Genomic DNA, 12,060 nt, shown 5'->3' on the forward strand with positions numbered 1-12,060 from the left:
CGCGGGAGACGCGCGCCGGACAATGCCCGCGGCGGGCCAGTGACGCCCGCGGGGAATGCGGAGCGGTTCGGCCGCCCGCACCCAGGCGCCGTCGCCGCCGCGCGTTCTTGCTGCCCGCGTCACGCGAGACCCAGCGGGGGCCGGGACCGTCCGAGCCGCCCCTCGGACCCGGCCGGCCGCCTCCGCCGCCGCTGCCTCCTCCTCGGGGCCATTAAAGCCAATGAGCCGCGCGCCTCTGCCCAGCGCAGCCAACTAAATCGGTTTGGATGATTCGCGACCTGAGCAAGATGTACCCGCAGACCAGACACCCGGTGAGTGCAGGCGGTGGGAGCGCGGGCTTACCAGGCGCCGGGGGATTCCCCGCGTCGCCCCCTGCGCGCTGAGTTGTGTCTTTGGCCTGAGGGGCGTGGAGGGCGGCCCAAACCCCGCGCGCAGCTCGAGAGTCGCCCTCCACCCCCCGCCCCTGCTCTCCCCGGGCGCGAGGGCACTTTCGGAGAGGGGGTGCGGAGAAGCAATTGAGTTGTAGCCATTTTCTTATTGTTGTCTTTGAAGCCCCTGGAAGCCGCGCGGAGCTGTTCGCCGTCCCTGCGCCGCGACTCCTGGAGGAGGGGTGGCGAGCGATGGAGGAGGCGCGACTCCGCGCCGGGGCGGGGAGGGCGCCCTCCGCGGCGGCGCGGCGTGTCCGGCGGCGGCTCGGGAGTGCGGGGCGCCGGCCTTTCGCGCCGCGGGCCCCGGAGATCAGCGAGCCAGCCGACGGACCGACCGGGAGAGTGTCTGCCGCGTACCCCCTCCCCCGACCTGACCGCGGCCCGACGCCATGGCGCGCGTCCCCACGACGGGCCAGTTTCGATTCCGGGTGGGGAGGCTGTGGGCGCGGTGCGCCGGCCCCGGGGCTCCCGCCGTTGACGTGGGAAGGGAGCGGGGTCTCGAGCCCGCGGGGGCCCGGGCGGGCGCCAGAACGCGGGGGCCCGGGGCCAGCCTCAGCCTGGCTGTGCGGCCCAGGGGAGGGGGCGGGAGGAGAGTTTTCCACGTTCTTTGCCTGAGATGACACCCCCCCACCCTCCCGCCAGTGCCGCGTGGTGGTTTCTCCATCTCTTTGCCTCGCTTCTGCTGTGGGCTAATTAAATATTTTATTGTTGTTCTTTAGGCACCGCATCAGCCTGCTCAACCCTTTAAATTTACCATTTCCGAGTCCTGTGATCGGATTAAGGAAGAGTTTCAGTTTTTACAGGCTCAGTACCACAGGTAAAGATATTGACTTTAGCTGATCCTTCTGTTTGCTTAGCTCTTGTCTTCCCCCAACATACACCCCCCCCCCCGTTTTTTTTTCCGCCACCACAAAGGTATTACCGTGTTTCCTTGTGGGCAGAAAGGGCAAGTCAAGGCCTCTTTTCCTTAGGCAGGTGTAAAGAAATTAAGCGTTTCTTCCTTTTCCCGTAAATTAAAAAAAAAGGCCAAACAATCGAAACTGGGGACACTTGGAAAACGCCGAGGCCAAACTTTCAATATTGATTTATTGAGGCCAGGCGAATAGACGGTTGGGAACATTATGGGGCCTTTTGACTTTCTTGGTCCTTTATAATTCCGGGCTTGATTCCTTCTTTCTTTATGCTATTCCACTGAAACCGAGAGCCCAGAGCCTTAGGAAGTCGCCAAGTAGGCGATTTCATTACTTTTATGCTGAAAAGATGTTTTCGTCTGAAGAGACAATCACTAGATCTTAGAGTGCCTTTGAAATATTTTTCTTTAGGTAGATTTTTAATGGCTTGTACTTCTTATTTCATAAACTACAGAACCAAAACAAGCCACTGAACTTGATCCACGCCTTGCCCCTGGGTGGTGGTATTCAACTTGTCTCTGTGTTTTGGAGGGAAAAAATAAGACATCATTCATAAGACATGCTTGATTCATATTTTCATTAATCTTTTCGTGGAACATTAAAGAAAAAATTTTCCTGTGACATTTTTAGGGGACCACTATTGCTTGGAGATGTAAGCATTATTGATGTTTATTTCCTCGTTAATGTTGTGTTTAGTGAATTTAGTGAATATTCATTTCTGAATGAGATTCTGGAGTTAATTGGCTAGAGGGTTTTTTCTTAAGCAAAACCCCCCACATTTGATCCTTGTTGAAAGGACAAGCTGGGACTGGTTCCACTCACCCTTTTCTCTCCTGCCTGTTTTTCTGTAATGAGGGTGGTACTTAAGATAGTTGATATGGTGTTTTGTAGGTGATGATTTAGAGGAGGGAATGTGTATTTGAAGGATGTAAGTCAAGATCTGGGTTGTATTTAGATTTCCTTATTTCTTGAACAGCCTGAAGCTGGAATGTGAGAAACTCGCCAGTGAGAAGACAGAGATGCAGCGGCATTATGTGATGGTAAGAAAACCGTATCGCAGATTCAGAGTAGCTATTAGTTTGGGGTACCAAAAGCTAGAAATATGTTCAGATTGCTGGAGGCTGCAGGATTAGAGGATAGTCACTGTGCCAGTGCAGTTGAAGTTGTGGGGATGTTATAACTTGCCTCTGACAAGCAGCTTTGATTTGAATTTTTGAAAAGTTTAGTTGCACAGGGTATAATTTTCTGTGCTTTGTTTTTACAGATTGGAAAAAACAAAAACCTCATTTACATTTCGTTGAGGTTCATAGGCAAAATGTTTTTGTGTTAGTGGTTTTCTTTGTTGTTTTATTGCTCTTGAAACAGCTTTTAGCCAGAGAATTTTTCAGTAAACTGTTAAAGTTTTAAATGTGTTTTATTTCTTTTAAACAATGGTGAATAAGAAGAGACACTAGACATCTTTTCAGATTTTCCCTCCCCGTTCTTCCCCTACATTGTATATTCCTAATGTGTGTGTATTTGCGTGTATTCTGTGTGTTTTCAGTTTCTATACTGTTGCATTGTGGATTGTTGTAGTCTCCTGTATAACCGATTCATTCTGGCAGAATTTCTTTAATGCCAGTTATACTACATGTTTAAAACAATCAGATCTGCTTTTTTAGAAGTATTACCACCTGTATTTTTACTCTGGTTCATAAAGGCTCTAGAGTAACTCATTCATTTCCTATCAAGCCTTTTTCCTTTGAATGTATGAACATGAGTAGTGTCCTAAAAATGAGAAATGAAACTCTGAAGTAGCATCACCTTTTCAAATAGTTCATGTCAAAGCCTCAGCATTTGTATGAGGCGTGTTGTTCTTGTTACTAACTTGCCCACTGTGCCTAGGAATTAGAGTCCATAGAGTACCACATTTTCATCAGACCTTTGTGAGTCATCTGCTTGTGATGTATAAAGATCATTGGAGGTGTTAAGAATGCTATGTTTGAGCTTGATTTTCTGACTTTTGTGAGTTATTCCCTTAGATTCTGTGTCTTAAGGTGGCTTTTAGTTTACTAAGCTGAAGATACTCATAGAGTGTTCCTTCTGATGTACCATCATTGGAAGGATGGATATTTTGGTTTAGGCGAGGCTTTTATGTTTGCTTGGGGACATTGTGAACCAACTAGGAGGCTTGTTTGAAAGGCTCAAAATTAATTGCTTTTCCTTCTTTGACAGTATTATGAGATGTCCTATGGGTTGAATATAGAAATGCACAAGCAGGTAAGCTATTATTTCTTTGTAAGTGTTTTAAATGACAGTAATACTGTGCACTTAAGAAAGGAAGTTGTATGTTTTGCAGTTTGATTCTGCATGTTTTTGTGGCCACCTGTATTTTAAAAGTCCATGTACTGGAGAGAATGCTCTTTATTCAGGTGTGGTTCCTCATCTGTTTAGCATGTTATCTTCATTTTAATCATTTAACAATGTAAATTAAAGTGTCTGAATGCATATTAAACTTTGTACACTTTCAAAAGCAGGGTGCTGAAATTAAAAAAAATTTTTTTTCTTTTTAAAGAATTAATTTATTTTGAACATTGCAGACTTGCCTAATGAAAGCTGTTCTTGGAAAATATTAAAATGTAAGATTGTAAATTGTCTGGAGCTTTCCTTGGGTTGGTGTGAAAGAATGGATAGAGGGTGAGCTGGGAGGATCAAAATGAAATCTGTGGCACTACAAAAGAAACTGATGTAAATTCCTTGTACTGGTCCCCAGAGGCAACTTAGTTGGGTCTTACCAGGAACTGTCACTGTTTCTTCCAAAATTTGCACAGACTACATGAGCCTGATAGGAGGATGTGATAAGGTTCAACACTGGGTCTTGAAATCTAACAGTTACTTCAGTCAAAAAAACAGAGGAAAGACAAAAAATGATTAGTCTGAAAGTGTTGAGATGTCTGTCTGAACCAGACTTTTTTTTTGCAAGAAACTGAATAAAATGGCTTGGTTTAAGTTTCCTAGAAAGAAAAATAGCATATATGTATAAATACTGTTTGGCAATAATAATAGACATTTGTTTTAAGTGGTCTCCTAGTGAAAGTGCTTCATATCTGTCTCATCAGCCATTTCGGAATAGGTGTGTATGTGTTTACCTGCTGGAAAAAGATGAAGGAAATCTTAATGCTTTTCATCTCTTATATTCATGGATTTCATTACCTTCTAAAATTAAAAAATGTAAAATGATCACATACTGTTAAGCTCTACTATGTATGGATTCCTTTTTCAATATGGTTAATTATTACCTACTCAAAACATACATCTTTAAAAGATGACTGTTAGACAATAAAAGCAGTCAGATAGCATTTGAAAACAAAGTTAGGGGAAAAAAAGCGTCGTCACATTGATTATTTCAGATACTTTTTTTTTTAACTTCAAGTGCTATTGGTTATGTCAGTATTAGCATTATAATATAGTTTGTCGCATGTTAAAATTCTTTATTATTTCGGCATCCTTGTCATGTCTGTTCAGATAAGTCATGTAAATATCTCCTGCTTAAACAAAATCCATCAAACTTATGCTTGGGTTAGCTTGAAGCCCCTTAGCTCTACCTTACATAAATAATTCACATGAAAGATACTGTTTGTTAATTATGCTCAATACATGATGTCACTTTAGATCTGGATCTTGTGCATGTCTGTCCCTCTCCCCCTCCTTTTTTTTTTTGGTCCTCATCCACCACCCAGTACTAATTAGTGTCTTTTTAAAGACTGGACCAGGTGATTAATACCCCTTTATTTCTCCTCCTGTATCTTATTACCACTTAGTTTCCAGATCTCTTTATACTGTTTACAATTCTGAGAGGCACAGAGCTTGTATTTGGGTGTATGTATTTCTTTTAGGGGGCAGGGGGTGCTCTATAAGATCCCTTAATTTTACACATTTTATACTTCTGTAATTCTGTCATCTTGTCTAGCTGGCCTCAAATGCCATCCATTTAAAATTGAGAATGGAGTACATTTTCCCTTTTTTTCTCTTGCTTTTAAATTCAATCATATCAAGAATCCTGAGGGCAGTTTATCACATTATGAAATACAGACAGCCCTGCAAACCACCTACTTATTATATTTTCTTTCTTTCCCCCCTTAAGCACAGAGGCATATCTGTCTTTATTTGTTTTCCTAGGCAGACAGCCTTGGTTCCTCTTGGCCTCTCTTCCAGATGCACTCACTGGATACCCTCGTAATGGAAAGCAGCAATAAGGCAGGGAAGTTGCCCTGCGGCATAATTGGGCCTAGTTCTCAAGATCGGGTTAGGCTTATTCACTTATTAGATTTGTGTCTCTGAAGGGTTCAAGAGTAGGAGTCCCTGGAGTCCTTGGAAGTACCCTAGTAATTGGTGGCCCTGATATTTGAAACCTTTGTGTATTTTTTGGTTAATGCTTCTGTTCTTGCCTGCTGCCAGCCACAGAGTATTTATTTTTAGAGAAATTTTTCACTGGAACAGAAAATGATGGCTGTGATGGAGTCATGACTCTGTGACTTAGCAAATTGATAAAAGGATAAAAGCACAGAGCACTGACAGGCAGGGTGGGGGGGTCCAGTATTTATGGTCTCCCCTTACTGTATGATGTTCATCGTCAGTCACCCTGTGCTGATTCTGATAGAGGACTGTAAAGTGAAACCTATGGGGAATTTGTCATTCTGAAATGAAAGCTAATGTAATTAGTACCAATTAAAGTACATTTAGTAAATTGGATTTAATCTTAATTAAGCCTGCATAATGTTGCCAATTTTTAACAATTATGTTTGAGAACATAATTAATTTAAATTTTGGTAACTGAGTAAATAGCATTAGTCTGGTAGAATTAGTTGATTTTTTTTTTTTAAAGGGGAACTCAGTGACATGACATGGAATTAGAGCATAAAATATGAATCTAATTTCTGGTAATCTTTAGTAGGATCAATAGAGCTGAAGTTGGGAGAAAACCCAAAAAATTTAGAGTGGAGTGTTCTAGGCTGTAAAGTGAATTAATGTTTTGCCACTGTCTTTAAGTTCTAGCATGAAAATGAAGATGATAAGTGGGACATGGTTGGAAATGGCCCATGTTTTATTGTGATTTCTTCATAATGGGATTTTTAAGAATGAAAGAATATTGGCCTTCCTTCCTAAGGATTTCCCTCAGTTGGGTCTTTCTGTTTTTTGTTTTGAATGGGACAGGTGGTGGCCAATGGTTTGGTTGTTATTTTTTTTGTCCCCCCCTGCTGATTGTTCCTTATACATACAGAGTGGCTTCTAAATGGGTCAGTGACTGTGGGCAGAACAGGGTGGTGTGTTCGGTTGATAACATTGCTAAATGCTGCTTGTTGCCATCTTCACCTGTAATGCTGTAATTAAAGAAGAGGCCCTGATTTAATCTGACAGCAGGCAGTTACCACTTTAAAAAGTGAATATTGGATGTAGGTTAGGAACAATGGATATATAAATTCGACCTGTAGGAACTGTAAATGGAGATGAACATACTACATTTTGAGAACATCTATGATTTTCTCATAGTTAATAGTCTGCAACCTGCCAATCTCTTTGCATTTAAAAAATTAGTTTAGTATTTGAATTTTAGAAATCGGAAAATATTAGAAGTCTGCAACACTTAGAGCTTGCATTCTAATGTACTGCACATGTACATATACATGTCTCTGTCTTTGTATGTGAATATATACATGTTTTGGAGAAGGAAATGGTGACTCACTCCAGTATTCTTGCGTGGAAAATTCCATGGACAGAGAAGCCTGGTGGGCTACGTCCATGGGGGTCACAAAGAGTCGGCCACAACTAAGCAACCGAGCACCCATACATGTTTAGTTTGGACATATATGTGTATATATAGTTATTATTTTTTTCCAATCAGAGAAAGCAAACTCCTGTTTCACTATAAGCCATGTAAATTTTATTACAAGACTTGGGCCACAACCATTTGAGTGCTGCTAAAATATTAATTGAATAGAAATGAAAGGGCCTTGCCAACTGATAGGATATCATAATCATAGCCTCTCTGGTCGATGGTAAATGATGATAAATGACATTAGGAACCTTTTAGCAAATTGTAATAACTACAAGGAGGGAAGCAGTATGGATTTGCATTATATCTGATACCCTCTAGTACCAAGTGGATTGCCAATACTGCTTGTTTAGCATTTTCTAAGGGCAATAGGATATTGATTTCTGACTTACAAGGAACAGCTCTATTTTCACCATTGAAAAGTATTGCAGGTTGTTAAGAAGAAATTGACTTGAAGAGGCCGACTGCTGCCCATCATGGAGCAAATAAAGCAAAACTGCCGAAGCATGGTGGAGCAGCGAGACGGGCCCTCAGCAATTTGTTGCTATTAATTTACCATGCTCGACAGCAAATCAATCGGCATCTACTTCATCTGCTGGAGAAAATGCTGTCCAGGGCAGATAAAAGGCTCGGCATGGTACAGAGAATAGACTGGATTGGCCAAAAGGAGGCTGCAGTTAATGTGTAAATAAGTGAAATCAAGGCCACAGTTGCAGAGGAAGCTGTTGTTAATTAGGTTGGTGCTTTTTCGTGAACTATTTTAGAAAGCAGCCGAGGATTTGGAGAGTAAAAAGAGATTTATTGAGGTTGAAGTAATACACGACTGGCCTGGCATTCCAGCCTTGAGTGTACTTGATTCTAGGGTGCAGTAAATTTATCTGGGGACAGTGCTTGCAGTGGAAGCAAGCACTTTGTTTAAAGTTCTGTTTAGACCAGGTTTCCCATAAGGAAACTTTATTTGTGGAGCTTTACTAGTTTCTTGTACGTGTCTTGTCTTAGACTGTATATGCTTGGATTGGAGGAGTAGATGCAGGAGTATATGTTTGAGAATGTGAGCAAAAATATGGCTGTTGTCTTCTTATGCAGTGACAGTTTTTCAGGAATGAATGTGATTGAACTCGTGTAATAATGAAAGGGAATTATCAAAGGTGGGATGTTTTAGCACAAAGTAAGTTAATAAACCAGTGAAAATTTTGCTGCCAGAACTTTCTTTTGCTGTATAAACCTTAGGAAATAATAATCTAGAGGGGCTAAACAGTGGTGGACACTGCTGGACCAGATATTTTCAAAGAGAGATTACAGGTGAAATTTTGATAATTATGTGAAAAGCTCCAGATATAATTAGGAGAGCATGGAGGGGAGGGGGCTTGTGTTTTTGTTTTTCATTAAAGGTTTAAAGCCACCTCTTGTAATTTATGATTACTTACCCTGGTGGCAGTGGCACCCCACTCCAGTACTCTTGCCTGGAAACTCCTATGGACGGAGGGGCCTGGCAGGCTGCAGTCCATGGGGTCGTGAAAAGTCAGACATGACTGAGCGACTTCACTTTCACTTTTCACTTTCATGCATTGGAGAAGGAAATGGCCATCCACTGCAGCTTTCTTGCCTGGAGAATCCCAGGGATGGAGGAGCCGGGTGGGCTGCCGTCTATGAGGTTGCACAGAGCAGCAGCAGCAGCAGCAGCAAAGGGAAGTCATTGGTGATAATTTTTCCGCTACCTCTCTGATTGGTCATTTTGGGATGAGGATTAGCTTCAGTCTTTTTTGTAAGTCTAGATATATGTAGATTTTAAGAAAATTTTTTCCCAAGTTTAGAGGATCTAGTATTGGGACAGTTGAAACCAACTGTCAGTGCCTTGGGGAGGGCACAGGAGCTGTTATTTTGCATGTCACAGGACCTTCAAAAGAAGGAGGTCTGGAGGAGGAAATTTACCCAGTCAGGGTATGTGCATAATTAGCATTTTCTGGATTGTGTGGGTTTCCCCCTTTTCTCTTCTTGCATGTTGGGTTCTTAATTTTCTTTCTGAGGTTTTATAGAATATCTGAAGATTTTTCACCTGAAGCAGTGATTATTGAATGGAATTGGAATTTCCTTTCAGTAGACATGAATGTTTATTACGTATTTGGCTTGTGCTTACAGCTGATCTGGGCACATTGCCAGAATTCTTTAATTCTCACAAAGATCCTAAGAAAGGGATTATGACCCATCAAAGAATGATTAAACAGGATCAGATCTGCACAAGGTGATACAGTTATTAGGTAGTGGATTCTGGATTTGAGATGAGTTTACCTGGAAGGGTGTTTGTTGGGGGATGGGTCTGCCTTTGTTTGGAGATCAGGCCTCAGCTCATTTCTGGAATGGAGAACTCCTGGAAGGCTGGGCTAGTCCTTGTGTTTGCCCTTGAGCCACTGCACTTTGGGCTTATAACCAGACTCCTGGAGTGTGGGGCCATTCTCTGCATCTCTACCTGGAGTCGGGGCCAGCGGCTTGGCCTGAACTCTTTCTCCATCCAGATTGCTTTCAGTGGGTGAGAGGGCTAGGGTCGCTTTCGCTTGGAGTCTCCCACGCATGGGGGCGAAGAGAGCTGCTTATTTATCAAGATGAATTTGCTTCCTCCCTTGGTAACCTATTTCTCATTTGTTTACCAACTTGCTTTTCCATTTGACTTTTATCTTTTCCTTGTGGCCTCTAAAACTGCCTGAAGACAACGGGCTGTTCTGTTAATCGCCATCTTGTGGGTTTTTGAAGGGGGAAGCTGGGAGGGGAAAATGTGATGTTTTGTGGCCTTTTTGTAGTTCAAAAAGAGGTTCTTAGATGCAGGAAATCGCTCACAACTCAAAATTTTAAATGAAGGCAAATGTTTTGCTTATACTGTTAAAAGACTTTCTTTGCAGCATTCAAATGAAGGGATATTTCCTTTCTCAATGTCCCTTAGTCCCTCCTGGATAGTGCTTATTTTTGTTCCACTTGTTTTATTTGCTGGACAGAATTCCTTGTATCCTAAATGATATTAGTTTGAGCTGGGTTGGATTAGTGGACTGAGGGATAAGATGCATCTTTTTAGGTGCTGTTCCAGCCTCAATGAGGCTGGGATAGTGCAGGCACTGGCCCTTGCTTCTTGCTTTCTTCATTTTGTCTTTCCTAGAATTGTACTTGTTTTTTTTTTTTTTTTTTTTAAACTTTTTGTTTTCCACCGTAGACTAGGTGAAGGCAATTGTGAATTAAATGTTTCAAATGTGTGATTAGAAGCAATTTGTGTTTGTTTTTAGTGAGAATGTTTTTATTTGACATGACTGGATAGACTGGTTTATGGCTTCAGGACAGTAGTAATCACTTGATGGCTCCAGAGCCAGTGAAAGCGATGTGATAGCTAGATGTTTTCCCTCTTTCCCTCCCCACACCTGCTCTTAAAAAACCTCTAGAACTTTAGCTGTGGTGGCAGGTCCAGTGGTCTCGTGGCTCATTTACCATCAGTTCTGTGGGCTGGGCTGTTGGAGAGAAGTGGGAGGCAGCATGTGTAGGTGCGAACAGCGAATATTTACACTGATGATGACAGTTTGCGAGATTGAGGACTTGTTCAGAGTACGTTCACTGAGAAGAGAGTTCATGGAACTATTCACTCCTAAGAGGGAAGGGCCTGAGAAGTTTTAGTCAGAAGCAAAAATTAGAGTCATTTTGCTGTGGCCTTAGTAACAGCTGTCAGTTGCTTTCTTGCTTTCTGTCTGTAAAGAGGGATTTGGCTGGCAATCAACGCAAATCTGTATGCCCTCTCTGTTTTCATTGAACTTGACCTAGTGTTTATGCCAGGCTTTGACAATTTCTCTACCACCGAGCCCAGCTTTCCTCAGAGTTGTAACCATACTCCATCCAGGCAGACAAAGGGAAGTGTGGGTTTTCTTAGCTGGATTGTCAAAAAAGCAAAAGAAAAACATTACCAGATGCCGCTCAGGTCCTCTGCCATCTGGTGCGTGGGTCACTTTGTCATCATTTTTGAGGATTTTGCCCTCAAATACTTCACAAGTTGTGTTGTGGAGGGAGCTTCTGTGATAGATGGAGAGAAATGCTGGCAGCCCTCCTGGGCTCCACCTACAACCTGTCCGGCCTGCTGTATCTCGGCCCCCATACTCACCCCACAGCTTAGGCAGGAGAGGTGGAGCCAAGGAAGATGGATTTGACTTTCTGATTTCCTCACAAGCTTCACGTAATTGTTACCATTCTAATTGGGATTGTGTTCTTATTTTCGAAATACATATTCTGCTTCTGAAAGTCTGTGGGTTATTTTGGATAAAGAATTGGAAAATGCAAGGAAATATAACTGAAAGAAGAATAATTGTAGGAATTACAAGCACTAGTTCCCTGTAACACCTTTCTTTACAGAGAGCTTAAGGCATTTTATATGTTCTCCTTAATCTTCCTGATGTTCCTGTAAAGCAAGTAGCAAGCTTGGACCCCTGTATTTAGTTTTCAGTGGAGTGCCCGACAGTTTGCCAAGCAGTGTCATTCCACTGGCCTCCTTGAACAGATGACACCGGGGCTTAAGGGCTTAAGGGACTAGCCCGGTGTCACAGTACAGGAGGATCAGCACGCGGGCTGGTAGTCCATGGTTCATGCGGGTCAGCGGGCGTCCAAGGTGCTGCTGACCGAAAAGGAAGCCGTAGGTTTCTTGACTTTCTTCTCAGGGCTCCCTGCACTGACTGCACTGTTCCCAAACACCAGACAGTGCGCTTGTTTCTGGGGTGTTCTTGGCTGTATGCAGCATGAGAAGATGGGGATGCTCCTGGCCCTCCACGTAGTGTTAGAGTGTTGCCAGAGACCTGATCCCTGTGTGTGTGAGCACAGAGCCTCCCTCTCCTCTCTGCTGTTTCCAGAGTCCCGGCCCTGCCAAAATGGAGGCTTGGGATCACAAATT

The 12,060-nt window shown here is 42.9% G+C and overlaps 1 protein-coding gene across 19 annotated transcripts in view; it reads left to right on the forward strand.

Annotated features, from left to right (window-relative positions):
* The first annotated feature begins 266 nt into the window (after nucleotides 1-266).
* TLE4 (TLE family member 4, transcriptional corepressor) overlaps nucleotides 267-12,060 on the forward strand; it is a 158,676-nt gene continuing 146,882 nt past the window's right edge. For 10 of the 19 annotated variants that reach the window (XM_068973991.1, XM_068973989.1, XM_068973990.1 and 7 more), the window contains exons 1-4: nucleotides 267-311; nucleotides 1,148-1,245; nucleotides 2,316-2,379; nucleotides 3,554-3,598. In XM_068973991.1, coding sequence (XP_068830092.1) covers nucleotides 267-311; nucleotides 1,148-1,245; nucleotides 2,316-2,379; nucleotides 3,554-3,598 — 252 coding nt within the window. Of the gene's footprint in view, nucleotides 312-817; nucleotides 857-1,147; nucleotides 1,246-2,315; nucleotides 2,380-3,553; nucleotides 3,599-12,060 lie in introns of those variants that run through there. The other 9 variants (XM_068973992.1, XM_068973993.1, XM_068974003.1 and 6 more) reach the window with 3 other exon arrangements.

Source organism: Capricornis sumatraensis, chromosome 6 (assembly GCF_032405125.1).
Source record: "Capricornis sumatraensis isolate serow.1 chromosome 6, serow.2, whole genome shotgun sequence".
Lineage (NCBI taxonomy): Eukaryota > Metazoa > Chordata > Mammalia > Artiodactyla > Bovidae > Capricornis > Capricornis sumatraensis.